Source organism: Mesocricetus auratus, unplaced genomic scaffold (assembly GCF_017639785.1).
Source record: "Mesocricetus auratus isolate SY011 unplaced genomic scaffold, BCM_Maur_2.0 Super-Scaffold_100676, whole genome shotgun sequence".
NCBI classification, from domain to species: Eukaryota; Metazoa; Chordata; class Mammalia; order Rodentia; family Cricetidae; genus Mesocricetus; species Mesocricetus auratus.
This window is the reverse complement of record NW_024429266.1, coordinates 1,781,607-1,803,528: the sequence shown is the minus strand read 5'-3', so window position 1 is coordinate 1,803,528 and position 21,922 is coordinate 1,781,607. Positions and strand designations below refer to the sequence as shown.

General features: G+C 54.9%; 1 protein-coding gene across 4 annotated transcripts in view; it reads left to right on the top strand.

Annotated features, from left to right (window-relative positions):
• The window catches only part of Lamb3 (laminin subunit beta 3), a 39,217-nt gene extending 19,412 nt beyond the window's left edge, over positions 1-19,805 (top strand). For all 4 annotated transcript variants that reach the window (XM_013122649.3, XM_040737829.1, XM_040737828.1 and 1 more), the window contains exons 6-23: positions 114-305; positions 2,184-2,247; positions 2,531-2,724; positions 4,728-4,848; positions 5,526-5,714; positions 6,994-7,149; positions 7,799-7,995; positions 8,364-8,475; positions 9,535-9,913; positions 11,155-11,315; positions 11,407-11,624; positions 11,835-12,032; positions 12,311-12,455; positions 14,738-14,945; positions 15,299-15,440; positions 15,752-15,928; positions 16,636-16,789; positions 19,265-19,805. In XM_013122649.3, coding sequence (XP_012978103.2) covers positions 114-305; positions 2,184-2,247; positions 2,531-2,724; positions 4,728-4,848; positions 5,526-5,714; positions 6,994-7,149; positions 7,799-7,995; positions 8,364-8,475; positions 9,535-9,913; positions 11,155-11,315; positions 11,407-11,624; positions 11,835-12,032; positions 12,311-12,455; positions 14,738-14,945; positions 15,299-15,440; positions 15,752-15,928; positions 16,636-16,789; positions 19,265-19,401 — 3,144 coding nt within the window. In that variant the 3' untranslated portion in view covers positions 19,402-19,805. The remainder of the gene's footprint in view (positions 1-113; positions 306-2,183; positions 2,248-2,530; positions 2,725-4,727; positions 4,849-5,525; positions 5,715-6,993; positions 7,150-7,798; positions 7,996-8,363; positions 8,476-9,534; positions 9,914-11,154; positions 11,316-11,406; positions 11,625-11,834; positions 12,033-12,310; positions 12,456-14,737; positions 14,946-15,298; positions 15,441-15,751; positions 15,929-16,635; positions 16,790-19,264) is intronic.
• Positions 19,806-21,922: the final 2,117 nt, after the last annotated feature.

The window sequence follows — 21,922 nt, the reverse complement described above, 5'->3', positions numbered from 1 at the left end:
CCCTCAGCAGCGGCCTCCTTCTGCAACTGTGGCCCCTGCTGGATTCTGCCGGTGGTGACTCCTTCCCTCACTCTTCAACCGTGTTCCACACCCCTGTCCCCGTGTCTCCCCAGAGTCCCATGCCGGCTGGCATGCTGATCGAGCGCTCTTCTGACTTTGGCAAGACCTGGAGGGTGTACCAGTACCTAGCTGCAGACTGCGCCAGCACCTTTCCCCAGGTCCGCCGGGGCCAGCCCAAGAACTTGCAGGATGTCGGGTGCCAGCCCCTGCCCCAGAAGCCTAATGGGCATCTAACTGGGGGGAAGGTAGGTATTCGGGGAACCCGAACCAGCCGGCAGAGGGAGGAAGCCCGCATCTCCTAGTCGAAGAGTGAGAACAGCCAGGCCAGATCATCTTCCCGGGACCTTCCAGAAACATCTGGAGGCTTCTATTGTACCATCCTCCCTGGTTTTCCCCAGCTTCCTCACGTAGGGCTCATGGCAGCATCCCTCTTTGGACTTCGTCATGAGGACTTCTGAATGTCCACTTACATATAAGTGAGCAAAGAACACATGTAATTTCACTTTTATAGGATTTACTACACACACACACACACACATACACACATGAATTTATTTATTTATTTGGTTGGTTTAATCTATCAGTCTGCCAGACCTAGTCCATGGAGGGAGATTCAAGACTAACCCAGAGCTCTGAGGGCGTCTGCAATGAAAATGACAACCTGCCTCTAGAAACACCCAGAATTTTCTCTTGGACCCTTTCCTGTGTGTTCAGCTTTCCCAAAGCATATCCCACTCCATACGGAGGAGGCTGCCATTCCCCTTCCCTTGGAGGAGCAGCTCTGGGGACAGGCAGGCCGAGTGCTGCCCCCATGTGGCCACGGGTGTCCTTGCGTCCACCCACCAGCTATTTGGTTAAATCTTTACTCAGCCAGGGTGTCCAGGTGTTCCTAGCCCTGAGCAGAGCCCAACGGCTTTGTGCTTATTTGTAAGGCATTGGGGTGAAAACCCGGTGGGGTGGGGTGGGATGCATGAGGACAAAGCCCATCATCGTGTACGCTAGAGCAAAAGAGAAGTAACCGCTGGCCTGGAGAGTAAAGTGCTGGCCGTGCAAGCCTGACGGCGCGGGTTTGACCCCCAGAACCCATGTAAAGCGAGAAGGAGAAAAACCAATGCCCCAGCGCTGTCCTCTGATCTCTGCACACATGCCATGCACAACATGTGCTCCCACACTCACCATATCCACATGCTAACACTAAAGGAAAAGATTAAAACTAATAATAAAAAAGTTAGTATCATCAAAGCCCTCTCTGTAATAGATGACATAGCAGGTAGACCTGTGTTTTCCAACACACACACACACACACACACACACACACACACACACACACACACACAGGCACACACACAGGCACACACACAGGCACACACACACAGGCACACACACACAGACACACACACAGGCACACACACAGGCACACACACACAGGCACACACACAGACACACACACAGGCACACACACACAGGCACACACACAGGCACACACACACAGGCACGCATGCACACACACAGACACACAAACACAGGCACACACACAGACACACAGGCACACACAGGCACACACACAGGCACACACACACAGGCACACACACACAGGCACACACACACAGGCATACACACACAGGCACACACACAGGCACACACACAGACACACACACAGGCACACACACAGGCACACACACAGGCACACACACACAGGCACGCATGCACACACACAGACACACAAACACAGGCACACACACAGACACACAGGCACACACAGGCACACACACAGGCACACACACACAGGCACACACACACAGGCACACACACACAGGCATACACACACAGGCACACACACAGGCACACACACAGGCACACACACACAGGCACACACACACAGATACACACACACAGACACGCATGCATGCACCCCCGCCCCCCACGTCTGTGCGTGCTCCTTTAGGGTCCAGCGGTTATCTACTATCCCAGCACAGACGCCAGGCCTCACGGCCGTGGTCTGTCTCAAGTTCCCGTTGAGAAGGGGTATAAGGAGAATGAGGACAGAAGGGAGGGGGGCCGGCGTCTGAGCTTGGTGCTCATTTCCGTCCTCTGCAGTTCCGACCTTTCTTCTCTCCGCGCAGGTCCAGCTCAACCTCATGGATTTGGCGTCAGGTATCCCCGCATCCCAAAGTAGAAAGATTCAAGGTTGGTTTGGCTCTCCTTCCTCTTTTCTAACAGGGCTGTTAGTAAGGGGGCCTGAAGCAGCTTGGGATCCAGGTCATGGAAGTTTCCAGTTCCTTCCTGCATCTTCACTCTGGTTATTGTTAGCTCCACTCACCCTCCTGGGAGTTTGTCTAACACGGTGCGGGAAGGCTGAGGACCGGGGTGTCTGTGGCGTGGTGGGAAGGTAGCAAAGAGGGAGACCCCTTCGGCCTTTGACTCCCTGCCTCTGTTTTTCTCTCTCCTCCTTGCTGGTGCCAACTCTCAGAATTAGGGGACATCACCAACCTGAGAGTCAACTTCACCAAGCTGGCCCCCGTGCCTCGGAGAGGCTCCTATCCACCCAGCGCCTACTTTGCAGTGTCACAGCTACGTCTACAGGGGAGCTGCTTCTGTCACGGACATGCCAACCGCTGTGCCCCCAATCCCAGAGGCCCTAGAGGTCCCACCACGGCTGTGCAGGTGACAGCCCAGGGCGGGGAGTGGGACCAGAGTAGACCTTCCCACGAAGCCGGGCAGCTGCTCAGTTTAAGTTGTGGACACAGCGGTTGACACAGCTCAGTGGTAGAGCAGTTGCCTAACAAGTGAAAGGCCAAAGCAGGGTAGGGAGATAGGTTGGGGGGAAGGCGCCGGGCACGGTGGTGCATACCTAGTTAGCCCAGCATAGTTAAATGGCAGAAGCTGGAGGAATACGAGTTCGAGGTACTTTCCAGCTATATAGTGAGTTTGAGACTAGCTGGACTGCACGCCATCCTGGTTTTTTTTTTTTTTAAACAATCCCCAAACAAACATAGGCATTTATTAAGTCTGCAAGGACCAAGGCAAAGCTACTGTTTCAGAAATCCAAATTGTATACTTTAGGTCTGCATTACAGCTGGAGATAACTTCAGCTTCCATGCGGGTCCAGGGGAAGCTGAGGTGAGGCAGAGTTTCTCAACCTGGGTCTCACAGCATTATTATGCTGTGGAAATTGCTGTGGACCTATGAGGATTATCATCATGAATCATAAGAAACGAGAGTCAAAATGACCTGCCTGGACCTCTCCTCTTAGATACTCTGATTTCATTACCGATGTCTGAAGCTCCAGGCTGTTGTAATGTCCTGAGGGGTTGGGAGCGACTGGCATTGGGGTTTAGTCATCTGGCAGTAAGGTGTGGAGCCGGGTAAGAGGTCACTGCTTAGCATGTACACAAAGTCCACCCTGCACCAGTATTGATGCAGTAGGGACAGGTAGAGGCGCTCCAGTTTAGCGAGATCTCGGGGTTCACTGTGAGCCCCTTCAGGAGGACCCTGGGAAGAGGCGAGAGAGGCTGTGGTGAAGGAGCACAGGGACATTTCGTCCGTTCGTCTTTCCAGGGAGTCAGTTTATCTGCCAACCTCAGGGTGTGTGGTGCTCAGCCTGGTGGCAGAGAGGCGGGAGGAAGTGATGGCTGGCTCTGAGGAGGGAGGTTAGTGGGGACAGCCGCTCAGTCTCCGCTCTGCCCACTCCTGGGACAATTCCTGCTGGAGGCTGCAAAGGAGCCCAGAGGAAACAAGACCTCCCGGGGCATAGCAGATAGATTAGGGGAACCCAAGGCTGGCCAGAGGAATGCAAGGAACTCATGGGGCTACACCTGTGCCTCAGCCTTGTCCCTGAGGTTCAAGGTTCAGCTGGAACTTGGTTCAGGGCTCCGATGTTTGTAAACCACTGCCCGGGTGACTATGCATGCAGGTGACAGGGCAATCCATGGGGTTAAAGGGGCCTGGGCGGGCCTAGGAAGGGGGAATAAACACGCCCCACCTGTCTGGCTGGCGAGCGCAGACATTGATTACCGCAGGCAGGAAAACATCAGAACTGGCCAACGGGAAATGCCAGCTTGCATGGGGGAGCGGCTAGAGGTTCAGCGGTGGCAGAAAGAGAAGAGGAGCTAAGGGTGAACAGATCCCCCCCCGCCCAATGCCAGGCTGTGGAGGCGGGGCTTCACTGGGGGGAAGCAATTAGCACACAACAGTGATTCTATTTTTAATACCTTAATGAGTCTAGTCCCAGCTCACCACGCATGTCCCACCAGCCAAACAGCTTAGTCACAGGTTGCCAGAACTAAGCTGCAGAGAACCCGTCAGGCTCCAGAGTCCCCACAGCTCATCAGCACAGTGCCCACCACCTTCCTGGTGCCCTGGCGTGCACATCACAGGCGTCAAACCCGGGGGACGTTTGCTATGCAGAACGCACGCCACGCTCACACGCACGCACACACACCTAACTCACGCTGCCCTCCCATGGGCACACACAGCACGGTAAAGATCCAGAGACCACCACGGTGTTGCAAGGCCCGGGTGAAGGCTGAAGCATTTAGGTGTCCTAGAAGGACTCGAAGGCAAAGGTCTCGAGGAGCGGGTGGGTTGGTCTTCGGGGAGTGGGCAGGCCCAGCCCTCAAGCTTTCCCGCACACACCCTTTTCTGGTAACCACTGGCTCCTCCCCCAGGTCCAGGACGTCTGCATCTGCCAGCACAACACGGCTGGCACCAACTGTGAGCGCTGTGCCTCCTTCTACAACAACCGACCGTGGGGACCTGCAGAGGACCAGGATGCCCACGAGTGCCAAAGTAGGAACCTGGGATCAGCCCCTGACCGTAGCAACTGAAGGGGAGCTGACCGGTCTGTTTCCTTACCTGGAACACCGGGAACCTGTTTTGTTTTTGTTGCTTATAACGGAACTGCAGTCCTGCAGTTCAGATCTCTCTGGTTTGCAGCGGGGCTGGGGTCACCTCTCTGCCTCCATCCCTATTGTGTCAGCCCTGGAAGAGCCAGGCTTTGGTCCCTGTTGAAGCATATGCTCCCAGAGCCACTGTGGCCCCTTCCAGGCTCCTTGCTCTGTGTCAGACACATCCCTATATCCAATGGTCCTTGGATATAGGATCTTCATTTGTGCAGATCCCAAAGTGACAGGGGCCTGTCTGTGACTGTATCGAGGGCATATCAGGCTCTCTCTTTTTCTGGAGTCATCCCACACAGGGAACTGGGAGACCTGAGTGCCTGTACACTTAGCCCTCTTCCTGGTCACGCAGTCCTCCCCTGGTCTCCTTTGAAACTGGGTCCCACTTCCCTGCTCTGCATGTTGCAGAGTTGATAAAAGGGGTGCCAAGAACTACTTGGTAGCCCGTCGTGGTGGTCTTTTTTTTTTTTTTTTGCCCCATGGAATAGGGGTGCCGAGCGCTCTTTGGTAGCTTGTCATGGTGGTCCGTTTCTGTCCATGGAGTCAATCTCGGATCTCCCCACCTAGGGTGTGACTGCAACGGGCACTCAGAGACCTGCCACTTCGACCCAGCTGTGTTCGCTGCCAGCCAGGGGGCCCATGGAGGCGTGTGTGACAACTGCCGGGACCACACGGAGGGCAAGAACTGTGAGCGCTGTCAGCTACACTATTTCCGGAATAGACGGCCTGGCGCTCCCATTCAGGAGACCTGTATCCGTGAGTAGTGGCTTCGGGGATGGGTACCATCCACTCGTCCTCCCCAGTTTATCCCCGGGGACATGGAGGCCATCAAGAAGCAAGGAAGCCTTGGTCCCAAGGAAGGACTTGTGGGATTGTTTTCAACCGCACTCTGCTTACCCTGTCTGTACCGGTAAACTACCGAGTAAATCACCGCCCCCGCCCCCCCCCGCCCCCCCCCCCCGTCTGCACCAACCATGCAATGAGCTTACAGGTTCTTTTTTTTTTTTTTTTTTTTTGGTTTTAACGAGACAGGGTTTCTCTGTATTGTTTTGGAGGCTGTCAGTCCAGCCCGGCCTGGAACTCACAGAGATCTGCCTGCCTCTGCCTCCCGAGTGCTGGGATTAAAGGCGTGCGCCACCACCGCCTGGCAGTGTACAGGTTCTTTTCAGAGGGTGCAGAGGGAGGAAAGCCACACACACATCGTGAAGCCCAGGGGTACATGCGCTGTGTTCTGTGATGCTCCTGTGGGTGTCTTGTTTTTCCTGTTTCTCCAGCGTTGAGAACTCCTCCTTCCTCCATCATGAAGTTATATCTCTCTTTTACTTTTTTGGATTTGGTTTTTTTGAGGCAGGGTTTCTCTGTGTAGCCCTGGCTGTTCTGGAACTCGCTCTGTAGACCAGGCTAGCCTGGAACTCACAGAGATCCTCCTGCCTCTGCCTCCTCAGTGCTGGGATTAAAGGTTTGTACCACACACCACCTGGCTGAGATCATATCTTAATCCTCCCCGCACAATGACCGGTGAATCACTATGGTTGAGTGTTTGTTGACTGAATAAGTGAGTGGAATGACTTGATATACCGCCAGGCCACTGGATTAACCTAGGACAGTGGTTATCAACCTTCCTAATGCTGCGACCCTTTCTTTAGTACAGTTGTTCACGTTGCGGCGACCCCCAACCATAAAATTACTTTCATTGCCACTTTATAACTGTAATTTTTGCTAAAGTAAATATCTGATATGCAGGGTTTCTTATATGCATGATATCTGATATATGACCCCCGCTGTGAAAGAGTCATTTGATCCCCAAAGAGATTGTGACCCACAGGTTGAGAACCACTGACCTAAGAGAAGAAACGCAGGATACAACAAGAGGTTGAGGCCCCTTTTGGTCAGGAAAAAAAAAACCTTCTGGACAAAGGAACCTTGAGTTCCAAGCTCATCTGGGGTCCGCTCGCTGGAAGCCCACGGTGGATTGGGGGTTTGGAGCAGGCCATCCTGGCACCTCCTCTGACCCTCCTTCGCTTCTGACTCTCAGCCTGCGAGTGTGATCCAGATGGGGCAGTGCCGGGAGCTCCCTGTGACCCGTTGACCGGCCAGTGTGTGTGCAAAGAGTACGTGCAAGGAGAGCGCTGTGACCTTTGCAAGCCTGGCTTCACCGGACTCACCTTTGCCAACCCACAGGGCTGCCGCCGTGAGTAGAGGGCCTGGGGGCGGTGTGGCGTGGCATGAGGAGGCCGTATGGGTCCCTGGAGTGCCCTCTCCTCAGAGGGAGCCCCACTCCAGGCGCTGTGTGCTGCACCTCCGTCCTTCAGCAGGTGGCAGTGCGGGCCTGGGTTGCAAGGTGGGTTTCGGTCGGTCTGCGTCAGGGTGGGCAGGCCAGCTGCCAGACTGCCAGGTGTCTGGGGAGGCACAGCGTCCTTATGAGTCAGCCACGTTATACACAAGGACAGGTCCTGGGGCTTCAGGCTGGTCTCGTAGCAGAGCTCAACTTTTGGGGGACGTGCCAGCTCTGCACAGCATGTGCCCGGGGTTCCGTCTACGGAGTGAGAGTCTGGGGCACGGTCCCCAGAAGCGGGGCCAGACAGAGCCTGGGAGGAAGGGTCCCCAGTAAGCTACAGGACAGGTGCTTTTCCAGGGCTGGGGGTCCTCTCTGGTGCATGTTTTCTGGGGGGCCAGCCTCTCTATGGGAGCCTGTCTACACTGACCAGCTCTTCTCCTCTCTGTGGGAGCCTGTCTACACTGACCAGCTCTTCTCCTCTCTATGGGAGCCTGTCTATACTGACCAGCTCTTCTCCTCTCTATGGGAGCCTGTCTATACTGACCAGCCCTCCCTTCCGCAGGCTGTGACTGCAGCATCCTAGGCGCCCGTCGGGATATGCCTTGTGAGGAGGAAAGTGGGCGCTGCTTGTGTCTGCCCAACGTGGTGGGCCCCAAATGTGACCAGTGCGCCCCTTCCTACTGGAAGCTGGCCAGTGGCAGGGGCTGCGAGCCCTGTGCCTGTGACCCACGCAACTCCCTCAGCCCCCAGTGCAACCAGGTACGAGTCACATTGGCCCAGGGGGGGGGCTCCTCAGTCATGGAGGCATCCTGTCTAGTAATGCCTCTGCCTCTCCTTCACTGATCTCTGGCCTTCCTACAGTCAGGCAAGGCTACATCTGTCCCCTTCACCCTACGGGGAGGCCACCAGATGTCCCTCCCTCTGTGGTTCTCAGCCTTGGGTCAGACTTGTCCCCTACACCATCTGCAGCTCAGCACTGGGACTTAATTTTGGCCTTGTCTTCCAGTGGAAGCCCTAGTTTTGGGGAGCACCAGACCTGTCGAGTGAGGGGCTTGGGTACAGTCACCAGTAGGAAGGCCAGGAAAAGACTGGAAGTCCCCCCCCCCAATGGCATTCTCTTTATTCAGTTTACAGGGCAGTGTCCTTGTCGGGAAGGGTTTGGTGGCCTGACGTGCAGCTCTGCAGCCATTCGCCAGTGTCCTGACCAGACGCACGGAGATGTAGCCTCGGGATGCCGAGGTGTGTACTTATTACATGGCCAGACAGCAGGCGTGTAGAGGGGTGGGATAAGGGGTGCTCGGTGAAGGGTATTGACGTGGTTGGGCCTCCTGTACTGATGGCCTGGACAGCTCTGTGAGCATCTACCTACGCTTGAAGACTGTCTGGCCTCCCTGTGCCTGGATCAGGTTAACTAAGGTGGTCCTCACAGTCCAGAATGGGGGCCATGGTGGTGGCGATGTCTTCTGCACATATGTTTCTCTTATTGGTGGACGAATAAAGCACTGTGGCCAATGAGGCAGAGTGACAGGTGGGTCTAGGAGATGAGGAGGATTCTGGGAGATGTAGGCAGAGGGCAGTTGAGTTGTAGCACACAGAGGAGTAGCAGGTCTGGACCCATCTCCGGTAAGATAAGACCATGAGGAGATACTTAGATTAATAGAAATGGGTTACTAATTAAGACAGAGCTAGCCTATAAGGAGCCCAAGCTAATGGCCAACAGTTTCATAAATAATATAGTGTCTGTGTGTTTATTTGGGGGAAAGACAGCTGCAGAACCCCGCAGGAAATTCCTTAACACCAGGGGACCTTGCTCCCACTCCCCGAGAGCAGCGGCCATCAGCAGTGGAGAAAATGGGTCCTGAGGAAGACTGGAGTGTTTTCCTGCAGGGCTTATATATCATCAATGGCAATAGAACTAGAGTCCAAAGACCAGCATTGGTCTCATCCCTGCCTTGCAGGGTCTGAGCAAGCGGCTCTCCCTCTGCGCTTCTTTTTCTTAATGGGGAGATACCATGTACTGAGCCCTTCTCTGCCTTGGCCACCTTCTACACAGAAGCAGGAAATCAGAGTGTGGTTGCCCCGTGGTGTGCTGGTCAGACGTGTTCTCATGCGTGTGAATGTGTCACTAAGAACACGCCTGGCCTGCCATGGGTGCTAACGACAACCTTTCCGTCAGTCGCTGCCAAGGCTTTTGTCTTAGCGGCTGTGATCTGACAGTCCACGTCCCTTAGGCAGACCCCGCCATGCTCCTTCCCCTTCCTGACCCCAGCCTCTGAATGTCATTTCCCCTGGCTCTAGCCTGCGACTGCAACTTCAGTGGAACCGAGGGTCCCGGCTGTGACAAAGCCTCAGGCCGCTGCCTCTGCCGCCCGGGCGTGACCGGGCCCCGCTGCGACCGGTGCCAGCGAGGCTACTGCGACCGCTACCCGGTGTGTGTGGCTTGCCACTCTTGCTTCCAGACCTATGACGTGGATCTCCAGGAGCAGGCCCAGCGCCTTGGTGGTCTCCGTAACGCCACCGAAGGCCTGTGGGCGCGGACAGGTCCAGAAGACCACGGCCTGGCCTCTCGGTTGCTAGATGCCAGGAGCAAGATGGAGCAGATCAGACAGATCCTGGGGGGCAGCTCCGTCACAGAGCAGGATGTGGCTCAGGTGGCAGACGGAATCTTGTCCATCAGGTAGGTCCTTTTCCCAACGAGCGGTTAGAGGGGTCATGCCTGTTGGGCTTGGGTGAGGGTCACCCTGGTCCGTTTTTATGCGTACCTTCTCTTAGCTACCAAGGCATGTCTGTGGAGTTGGAGTGCTGGTACTGATCCCATTCTGTGGAGACACACACAGATGTGATGAGCTGTGCAGACACAGACCCAGAGCCTGAGCCCAGCATTCTTCCTGAGCCGGCACTGCCAGTGGGACAGTCAGCACCGGATTAGTCACCTTGGCAGAGGGCACCCAAGAGGCAGGGCACTAAAAATATCTCTGAGTTTGTCTTTAGCATGGAAGCGGTCCCACTCACACCCCCTCCTACCAGCAGAGGCGCCTTCTTTGGGAGCTCGGGTTCTGGAAGCTTCTATAATTAGCTTGTGTCCCTGAGCATTGGTGGATGGATGGTGCCAAGCCCCAAAAAGAATAAGAGGCTCTGTTAACCGTGAGGATGTTAAGGCGTTCTTGTCAGTGTGAGGGTTGGGGGGCCCTATGGATGAATGATAGCTTGTTGTAACTTGTTCATTCATTCATTCATTCCACATTTGGGTGTGGGTGTGGGTGTGGTGCACATGAGCATGTAGGTGTGTGTACACAGAGGCCAGAGAAGGATGTTGTGTGTCTCCTAGCTGTCCCTGTATGACTTGCAGCCTTGAGACAGGGTCTCCCACGGACTCACTGCTTTAGCTAAGGTCTAGCTTTTAATGTGCGTTCTGAAGATTTGAACTCAGGTCTTTGGACTTGCAGTACAAGCATTCTTATTCACTGAGCCATCTCCCCAGCCCTTCCAAATTGGCTTTTGAGAACCCAAATAGCATCCAAGTAATTGTGCAAGGTACCAGGGTCATTAATATATTATTGAGACGTGGGCTTCCCATGCCAAGGGCTAAGGTGTCTGTCCTGTAAACAATAATGTGCTACATGTTAGGCTGACAGAAGTCAAGGAGAGAGAGAGGGAGAGAGAGAGAGAGAGAGAGAGAGAGAGAGAGAGAGAGAGAGAGAGAGAGAGAGAGAGAGAGGGAGGAGAGAGAGAGAGAGCAGTCAGAGTCACCTGCAGAGAGGTGGGGTAGGCTGTGCCTGGACCCCAGCTTGTCCGAGCCTCTGCCAAGCACATGGATTGTCCCCTCTCATGCCCTTGTGGAAGGTCCCCGTGCAGCCTGTTTCTCCTGACTCAGGCACAGAGTCTCCCTATGCCTCAGCAAATACCCTTCTGACTCAGGCGGACTCTTCAGGGCCTGCAGCTGGACCTACCCTTAGAGGAGGAGATGGAGTCCTTCTCTGGAGAGCTGGGGAATCTGGACAGAAGTTTCAGTCGCCTCCTCCTTATATACCAGACCAAGAAGGAACAATTTGAGAAGCTAAGCAGTGCAAACCCTTCAGGTGAGGACCTGGGCACAGGCTACTCTCCCTAGGGAGGAAGGCACCCACCCATGCCCATGGCCTCCAATCCCTCTGCTTCTTTCTTCCTCAGGAGCCTTCCGCATGCTGACCACTGCTTATGAGCAGTCCTCCCGGGCTGCGCAGCAGGTGTCTGACAGTTCCAGCCTGCTGAGCCAGCTGAGGGACAATCGAAGGGAGATAGAAGGTCTGGAGAGTCAGGCTGGGGGAGGAGGAGCTGGAGGAGCCCAGCTCATGGCCCTGCGCCTGGGGATGGCTTCTCTGCCTGACTTGACACCCACCATCAACAAAGTGAGTGGGAGTGAGAGCCCAGTGTCCTAAGCCCCCATGCCCGTAATCTGTCCCATTCAGAGCCTACCCTGTTCCTTCTGACCCCATGTCTGTGCTGTGCACCGAGGGGCTCGCCAAGGAAACATAGTTCTGGTTGCCATGGAGGTGCGCGGCTGTTTAGTGTGGGATGGGCTATGGTGGGGCCTCTTTGACACCCTCCTCTCTCTACAGCTTTGTGGGAGCTCTAGACAGACAGCCTGCACCCCAGGAGCATGCCCTGGAGAGCTGTGTCCCCAGGACAATGGCACAGCCTGTGGCTCTCGCTGCATGGGAACCCTACCCAGAGCCAGAGGGGCCTTCCACATGGCAGGGCAAGTCGCTGAGCAACTACGGGGCTTCAACTCCCAGCTCCAGCAGACCAGGCAGATGGTAGGTACCGCAGACCATGGGGGCAAGAGGCAGAGGTGAGAAGTCCCTGAAGCCATTCGGAGTTCACACTTTACAAAGTCAGGAGGATCAAGCCCAGAGGTCTCGGGTGACTTGTCCAATGCCTCACAGCAAGCGTAAGGGAGAGTTTGGAGTTGATAATCTTGAGCTTCCTCTTTAAGTCCTCCATAAATATCATCTGCTAACTGAGTTGGGCAGGGTGCACCACAGAGGCTCCTCGGAGGTGTCGTCCTTTTCTGACCCACGCTGCGTTTCAACAGATCAGGGCAGCTGAGGAAGCCGCATCAAAGGTCCAGTCAGACGCCCAGCGCCTAGAGACCCAGGTGAGCACCAGCCGCTTGCAAATGGAAGAAGACGTCCAGCGCACGCGGCTTCTCATCCAGCAGGTCCGGGGCTTCCTCACAGGTGAGCTAGCCTTTGCCTCTGCGGGTGTCCTGGCCGCCATCTGCCCCCCCCATGCCCACATTAGCCTACCACCTCCTTCCCGCCTTGCCTGCTGCCCACTGGCTTGGCCATATCGCTTGCCCGGTCTTTGGCTATTGATTTTTTTTTTTGCCCTCCTGCTCTTCCTCCAACTTCCCCGCCTTGTTCTTGGATGGACTGGGGCTCCTTTCTTGACCTCTGTCCATCTCTTCTCTGGGACTTGATGTTTCCCTTCCCTTTGGGCATCACTTTGACCTTGTCAGGCCCTTGTGGAGTCTTTAACTGATCCTCGCTGGCCTGGGATGAATGGTTCCAGGGTTACTGCTTCAAAAGCCACCTCCCCGGAGAGACCTTTTATAGGCTCCCTGTCTGTGTATCCCTCCTCCGTGCAGAAACGGTTGTACAGCCCACTATGAGTGTGCCTCTAGGACAGCGAGGCTGGATGTCTGTTTTAGTCATGGCTCTGTCTCTGGCACATACGGAAGACTGGCAGAATGAATGGATGGATGGGTGGATGGATGAATGAAGAAATGAATGGATGGGCCAGATCCTCTCTTTGTCAGCCTAGGGGATGAGATAGGACTCAGGGGACTTGGGGCAGGTTGCTTCTCTTGACCTTGCCTTTCCCTTGAAAATGGAGCTGGGCGTATTCTACAGGTCTATCCCCAAGAACCTAGTAACCGCTGTGAAATGCGCTTTGACAAATTAAAGGTGCCTCTGGAGTGTGAGTTGATATTATTAGCTCTCGGGTCCCTGCCAGGACTTTGCTTGGCTGGAAGCCTGGTTGATATGAGCCGCGGGCTGGGCACACAGAGACGGCTGGTGCTACTACTGCAGTGTTTTCACCCCCCCCCCAAATAGTTCAAAGCTGTTTCCCGCGTGCAGACAGCAGGCCATGCATGGAGCTGTGGCTGGCACAAGCGTGTCTCAAGCCCAGGAAGGGTCTGCACTGTGACTTAAGTAGGAGGAGCCACTGGGAAACGCTATAGGAGTGCAGGGCAAAGGTCCCTGGCACGTAAGGACAAGAGGACAACCAAGGTTTGGGGCTTGAGGCTGAGTAGCCACCCTGTGTTAACTTGAGCAGGCCCAGGTCAGGGTGGGAGTAGCTGACTTCTCAGTGTAGCCTAGGCTCTGCTCCTGGGAGCTGGTGGGATCTTCCAGGCCCCTCCTCTCTCTCCGCCACGCTGCACCTCTGCTGGAGTGGACACTTTTTTTCCAGAGTGGTATCCAGTAGAAGCAGCTGAGAGATGAGACGGGTACCACCTCTGCCCTTGTCTCCTGGATCTCTGTCTCTCTGGGACACTTTGTAAAACCCCTTGCTAGCTGATGGTGACATGCCACAGCCCAGGATGGGGAGCAGGGTGTGTGTGTGGGGTCACTCAAGGCATTTCACAGGTCAGGAAACTGAACCCAAGCGGCCTGAGAGGTGAAGGAGCCAGGGCCCTTTCTGTCTTTGGTTTACTCCTCAAATGCAAAGGGCCTCCAGACTCCTGGCCTGAGCTGGGATCTGGGGATACAAATGGGACCAAACCCCGTCTCTGTTCTCAGGGGTTCCCACTGCAGCAGGAGAAGAGAGCTGAGCCAGTAAGAGGAGTATTTTCATGGAGGTGTGGGGGGACAAGCCATGTGCTTGGGAGAAACGTGAGGTGGTGGGGGGAACATGCCACGCTCTCAGGGAATGTTGGTTCTAGATTCCATTGCTAGGGTTGGCCTATCTGAGACGGTGATATTTCAGGGTGGGGGGAGGAAACGGCAGTCCTTTTCTGCCTTTGCAAAAAAAAAAAAAACCGAGCACTTAGGTCTGAAGAGGGGTGCAGGGAAGGGGGTCCTATTGCCACGGAAGCAGCTCCGATTCCTGGCCACTCCCTCCCAATTTGGAGCTGATTATGTATGTGCTGCTGGCATTGTTCAGTACCAGCTGCCTGGCGCCACCTCCTCCTCCAAGCCCACAGCTTCCTGTGGCACCAGACACTTAGCTGCCGCAGCTGTGCCCACAATCCCTCCCCCGCTCTGAGCAGAACACAGGGCAAGAATTCCATAGGTTCCCCGAAACACCCTACCACACACATGCACCATCACCACCACCATCACCACAACCAGAGGAAGGTGCCTGGGTTTGTCCAGGAGCAGGGCTCTTGGGGAAAGAAAGCAGAGGGGGCTACGGCAGACATCCTCTGGCAATGCTACCCAGCCTGGAGGGGCTGTGGATCCTAGAGGAGCCCAGTGGGGCCTCTAATCCGATGGCTTGGCTGTCTGTCTTCCAGACCCCGACACAGATGCAGCCACCATCCAAGAGGTCAGTGAAGCAGTGTTGGCGCTCTGGCTGCCCACTGACTCAGCCACGGTGCTTCGCAAGATGAAAGAGATCCAGGCCATTGCTGCCAGGCTCCCCAATGTGGACCTGGTGCTGTCCCAGACCAAGCAGGACATTGCACGGGCACGCAGGCTCCAGGCAGAGGCTGAGAAGGCCAGGTATGGCCACTGGCCTCAGCGCCATTTCCTAATGGAAACGGGTTCATGTTTGCTTCCCAACCTTGTGGCTGCGAGAAGGTTACAGGGGCTGTGGCATGGGAGGGGCCTACCATGCCAGGGAAGCCAAGGTATCATTCGCATGACCTAGTCCTTCATGCAGGAGCTTGTGTCCCGAGAATGTCATGGGCATCGCTCACATACTCACCTGTCTCTAGGTGGGTCCCGTGGGGAGAGAGTTAATGTTTCCCTGCTTTTTGCCTGCCTAAGCACAGTGTTCTCCAGGGATGGTGTGAGCTGAGATCCTGTTTGTTCATTTGCTGCTCACTCATTCTCCTTCCTCTTCCTTTACTCAGAAGCCGAGCCCACGCTGTGGAAGGCCAGGTAGATGATGTGGTTGGGAACCTGCGGCAGGGTACCGTGGCTCTTCAGGAAGCTCAGGACACTATGCAGGGCACCGGCCGCTCCCTTCGGCTCATCCAGGAAAGGGTTGCTGAGGTGAGGCATTAGGGCTCCCCGTGTTTGGGAGTGAACCGGTTAGGTACAGAAGGAGCTAGAATGTGACCTGGTTAGATTCACTTGGCGTTGAGAGTCCAAAGCAGGGATGGATTCTGAGCTGCGCTGGGGATGAAGTCCGTGGGACTGGGAAAACAGGGGGAAAGCCTGGGCACTGCTGGGCAGGCAGCTTGAGCCAAAGTGTCGTGGTCAGGAAGATTTTCCTCCCTGAAGAGACGAGCTGCGGAAACGTGGTCCCTTGATACCTGTGAGACCCAACACAAACACTGATTTCTCTATCTCTCTCTCCAAAGGTCCAGCAGGTCCTGGTGCCAGCGGAGAGGCTGGTGAGAGGCATGAAGGAGCAGATGAGTGGATTTTGGGCACGGATGGAGAAGCTCCGCCACCAGGCGCAGGAGGAGCAGGCACAGGCTATTCGGGCCCAGGCACTTGCAGAGGGTGCCAGCAAGCAGGCATTGAGTGCCCAAGAGGTACAAAGGACGGAATCATCCCAATGGCATGGAACCGGGGTGGGACTCCTGAGCCAGGAAGACCTTATATAAGACCACATGGGACAGAACTGTGTGGGTGGTTCAGGGTGGACCCAGACAGAGTCTGTGTCTGAATCCCACTCCTGCTCCCCTGGGTAGCTGGTGCAGGACACAAGGACCATCCTAGATACTGTCCCTTTGCAAATGAAGTGTAGTGACTTGTCCCCAGGTCCAAATTCATCTACAAAAAAGAAAACTACCCACCCTGGAGGTAGCTCATCTCCAGAGTCCAGCCTCGTTAGACATTCATGGCTCAAACAGACACACTGGGTTCCACCCTAGTCAGGATCAGGACAAAGAAAATCAAAGAGCCAGTTCGGTATCTCAGGTGTACCTCTTGCTTTACTCAGGGCAGAAAAATGGGCCCGTGAAACCCTGGTCTAGTGGCCGAGTTGCCAACATACCTTGACATTAACTTGCCATTCTGTGAATGGCAAGTAACGGTGGATTGTCATACAACAGGAGGAAAGACACAATTTTAAGCCATTTCCTTAGGGCCTCAGGGTAGGACATTACAGGCAAGCACAGCCCTTGGGTGTGGGGATACTAGGAGACCGTGTCCTGATTTGGGCGATGTCGGTTAGCCACTGGCATTTGGGACTTTAGGTGATGTTGATGGTGATATCGAGAATGACCTGCCTTTCCAGGGCTTTGAGAGACTCAAGCAAAAGTATACAGAGTTGAAGGACCGGCTGGGTCAGAGTCCTGCGCTGGGTGAGCAAGGCAGTCGAATCCTGAGCATCAAGACAGAGGCAGAGGAGCTGTTTGGGGAGACCGTGGAAATGATGGACAAAATGAAAGGTGAGCGTGATCCAGGACCGCGGACTGCTGGGCAGTCGCCATCCGTGACGTCTTTAAAATATTTTTAAATTATATTTTTTTCTGTGTGTGTGTGCGCGCGCACATGTGTGAGTACACATTGCCATAGCACGCCTGTGGAGGTCAAAAGTCAGCTTGCAGAAGATGGTTCTCTCCTCCCACCTTGTGGGCTCTGGAGATCCAGTTCAGGTGGTCAGGCTGGGTGGCAGGAGACATCTCACTAGCCGGTCCCATCTGGGCCTCCTAAAATTCATTCTCATTGGCCCCAAGCCAGCAGTGCTAAGGGCACGAGAGCTGCCAAGACGTAAGTGAGCAGCTAGTCCGTGCGATAAGACTGCAGGAACCCAGAGACGTGCGGGTCACATGGCCTGTCCCCGGAGAAGCCCACACAGTCCAGCTGGGAGCCTTTTTTCTCCCGCTACCCTCACCATGCATGCTTTGCTGTATCGTGACACTTGTGTCGGGGATAAAATACGCAGATCTCTAGGGGCTCAGAGGGCAGCCAGTGCCAGAGAGAAATGTTCAGAGATGTAGTATCTGAGGGAGCAGGCACAGGCCTGGGAGAGCCTGGAGGATGTTGGTGACAAGGGAGAGGGCTCGTGACAGGCCTCACACCCCGAAGGAGAGGAACCTGAGGGGGACAGCAGCATGCCGCCCCGATGGTGAGGACAGACATGGGCATAGCTGTGAACCCACCTGAGGGTTTGGAACGTGGAATCAACAGTAATAGTCTTGGGAAGCGGGCATTCCCGAGGAACCCGACAATCCACAGACGTGATGGCGGGATGGACGAGCTGTCTGGCGTGTGCAGCAAATGCCACACACATTATTCATCGGAATTTCAGTAAAAGTGGCTGGCGGAAGCCTCGTTTATAGACAGGCGGGCACCGTGGAAGAGATTAGGTTGGTGGGCTTCTGGTGAGTTGCTGAGAAGTGTGACCAGATACCCCAGAGGAGAGTTGGAGACGGGTTCAGAACTTGTTCCGGCCTTGTCGAGCAATGCTGTGTCTACAGATAACGATTTGTCGTATCTGAAGAGAGCAGACGATACACCGGGAAACAGAATCACTGCCAAGGTCTAGAATGGTGGGCTGGGGCCAGCCGGATGGAATTGTGTGAGAGGGGAAGTTACCTCTACCACTCTTCGGGCCTCATCACCAAACCACGGCTTGAGGGGAAGCTCCCTCTGTGCGTGGCTTATGTCACCAGACGTGCTTTGTGACTGATAAACAGTGGCAAGCGCCTGTTACTCACCCGAAAGAGACTCGAGAGTTCTGAGTCACCGTGAGTTGTCATAAGTCAGCAACGTCTTGCTCACTGCCAGAAGACTTTAACGAACAGGAGGCATGACGACAGCTCAAGGAAATGACTTAACACCCGGCATGGCCTGGTCCCAGCAAACAGAAAAGGCTTGGCACATAGCATGGGGGCAGGAGTTTACCTACTTGTTAGGATTTGTCTGTATGGGATCCTCTGGGACTGGGGGGGCCAAGGAAAGGAAGACTGGCTGTTTTAACATTATGGATGTTTCCAGTGTCTATCAGCCTGAAATTCCATGTAGAGGCCCACCGGCTGCCCAACAGCCCAGGGCCAATGCTGCTACACTCTGCTGGAGATGGTGAGGGCTACCTCGTCTTCAGAAAGAATACTGACAGACCTTCATCCATAGGAGAGGAGGAACCAGAGTAGGCAGGAGGAAGGGGTACTATAGAAACCGGGGAATTGTCTTGAACGTACTGTCCCACGGGAGCACAACAGATAGACTCCTATCCCCTAGGAGGCAGGCGTGGGGTAGCTGTGTGTGCAGCAAGAAGGGGTCAGAGTTGGCCTCTGTGAGAAGATGACTCCTGACATAGCTAGGGCTGTCATGTGAGGGAGAACACACCGCATCCCTACTCCTGGCAAAACACAGGCTCTCCCAGTAAGGTAGCAGGGACTCCTGCGTGAGGTCAGGATGCCTGGGTCCTTCTAGAGAACTTCAGATCTCCTGTCTCGTCTGGGGATGGTATGAGAATGCACTGGGGGTGGGGGAGCGACTACATTTTCCTGGGGTGGTATTTTTAGAGAGCAGAAAGTGGCAAAAGATCCAAGTAACCCGGCCAGCTTTCCCCAGCATCCACTGAAGGCCATTAGTAGGATTCAGGGGCCTGCGTGCCCAACTTGGGCTGCACAACCCCTCTGCACCCTGGGGTAACCGGGAGCGTGGCGTGGAGGGGGGAGGGACAGGCAAGGGGGAAAACCAAGAGCAGCCTGGGCCCAGGCCTGCGGGTTTTGGAGTGCGATGGGACTGGAGAGGTGGGTCTTAGGTGATAACCGTCTGCTCCAGTGGCTGACTGCACTCAGGGGAGACTCTTGTCCCTGCTGCCTCCAGGCTGGGGGAGGGGAAGGACAGGCTGGGAGTCCTTGGGTGTGGTTTCACCTCCTGATTCTTCCCCACGGCTGTTCCGTCCACCTCAGACATGGAGTCAGAGCTGCTTCGTGGGAGTCAGGCCATCATGCTGCGCTCGGCAGACCTGTCAGGGCTGGAGAAGCGCGTGGAGCAGATCCGCAGCTACATCAATGGGCGTGTGCTCTACTATGCCACCTGCAAGTGACCTTAAGCCCCAACCTCACACACATTGGAAGGGCACACTTGCGTGTGGGCGGCGGCGGGGGGGGGGAGGGCGGTGTTTCCTAGCCCTGGGACACTCCGATACCATTGATGGCACCATCGGGTCACTCTGGGTGTGCCGCTGCTAGGTATCCGACTGCCACTGAGCCTGTTTCTGCATGACCACATTTAAGGGAAAGGCCTGTGTGGGGGAGGATGGGCTGTCACAGCTGGAGGTACACCAGCTCAGGAGGCTAGGCTGCACGGTATTCCCCCCAACACCTTCTCTTGCCCTCCACTGTGGTGGAATCTGGTATCCACACAAAAACGTAGAGTGATGTACAAATACAAAGCCCAATTAAAAAAAAAATCTTTGAGCAGGAGCCTGGAAGCTCAAGAAGAAAACGACCCTGACTCTGCGCTAAGTAACCTTCGTCACCTTTTCTGCCTCCCGATGAGGTTCTCGTGAGCTCAGTCTTATCGCTTGCCCCGATGAGTATCCAGTCTAGTTCTGTTGGCTCCTGGACTCGGGCAGGTTGAGCTCCTCTGTCTCGGGACCGGAGTCCATCCGTTTCCACCTCTCAGTGTCCTCTGCTCTACCCAGGCAGCAGAGGAGAGGAGAGACGCTAGTCCCTGGCCTGCGATTGCCCAAGGTTGGAGCTGGTACCGGGGGAGGGGACACCGTCTAGGTGGCAATCGCCAGCCTGCGATTGCCCAGGGTCAGCGCTGCTCAGAGGACCCCAATGCTCTCAGCTTCCAGCCCTGAGAGCCAGGCTTTTGAAGCCACGTAGATGCCGATGCCCAAGCGGGTGGCGTATGGATGTTCCCTTGGTTTCCATCACTAGCAGCCAGGGCACCGGGTAGCTCACACACTCCTTAGCTTTCACGGCACCTCCTATCCCTTGAGGCTTGGCAGCTCCCTGGGGAACTCTCCAGCTACCAGGAACCCACAGTTCCTTATCTTTGGCTGTTGGAAAACTGAAGTCTTTTTTTTTTTTCAGCTTTGGCTTCCTGTCTGCTATGCCCTCTTCTTGCTGCCTCTGCCCCGTTCACGTCAGGAGGCTGCTGCCTCCCTCCCAGCTGCCGTCTTCCTGTTGGTGCTTCTGTCCATCTCTTCCTCGTGTTTTACCACCTCAGGCTGTCTCCCTGTTAGCTTGAAGAGTAGGCTGAGCAGTCTGTGCAGCCGGAAGGAGCATGGGAGGGTTGGCGTGTCCCTGAACAGCCCTCCACCTTTGCATGAGTTCTATTGCTGCCAAGAGAAGCCACGATCAAGACAGCTCTTATAAAGGAAACCTTTAATTGCGGCTCACCTACAGTCTCAGAGGGTTAGTCCATTATTGTCGTGGCGGGTAGCATGGTGGCAGGCAGATGGATGTGGTAGCTGAGAGTTTTACATCTGGACCTGAAGGTAGCAGGGAGAGAGAGAGGAGAGGGAGGGAGGGAGGGAGGGAGGGAGGGAGGGAGGGAGAGAGAGAGAGAGAGAAAGAGAGAGAGAGAGACAGGCAGGCAGGCAGACAGACAGACAGACAGACAGACAGACAGACAGACAGACACTGGACCTGGCTTGAGCTTTTGAAACCTCCAAGCTCACCCTCAGTGACGGCACATTTCCTCCAGCAAGGCTACACCCACCTCTACAAGGCCACACCTCTTTATCCTTTCAAATAGTGCCTCTGTTTCCAAGCATTCAAATATATCAGCCTACTGGGGGGGGGTGGCAATACTTACTCAGAACACTGCAGACTGTGTTTGTACTAACCTTAGGCCCTTCTCCTGGGCCAAGTGCTCTTTCTCTGGCCCAGGTGAAAAGAGTTACAGAGTTTACCGAGGTTCATGATGGTAGGACATCTGTTGTAAGTGGCTTAGAAGAGTAGTACTGGAATGCTGCTCTCTGAAACAGCTGTGACAAGCAGCTGTGATGTAGTGTAGCTTCCTTAAGGCATCCCTGTGGGGTTGGAGCAGCCAGGATGCAATGGGAGCATCCACACACCCATTAGGGAGGGGCTGCTTGCCTGGAACTCCTCTGTTGAAGGCAACTGGACGCCAAGGAAGGGGTCCAGCAACTATCAACTAAGGAAACAAATCGGTACCCTGTCATCCTCCCCTCTCAACATCTATTATTTAAGGGAAAATAAATATTAAAAAGACTGTTTATAATAATTGCCTATTCTTAACATCAACATTGCGTTAACAGAGTTTAGTATTCTGCACTTAGCCAAATATTCCCGGGGGAGAATTGGGTCATTTTACTTGTCCTAGAGGTAGGGCAGGGGTAGAAACTGTTTATGAGATGACCGTGTATGTTGATATGCAACATCACAGACATTTGTGAGCTAGCCATGGGTCCAGGCCCTATGCCGGCACCCTCTCTCTCCTTCCTGCACTTTCCGTCTCCTCTCATTTCTTATTTCCCTCCATTTCCCTTCCTCTTCTCTGTCCCTCCCCTCTCTTTGAGATGGGTCCCACTATGTATCTAGCAAACGCTGGCCCTGAGCTCACAGCCCTCCTGCCTTGGTCTCCCGAGT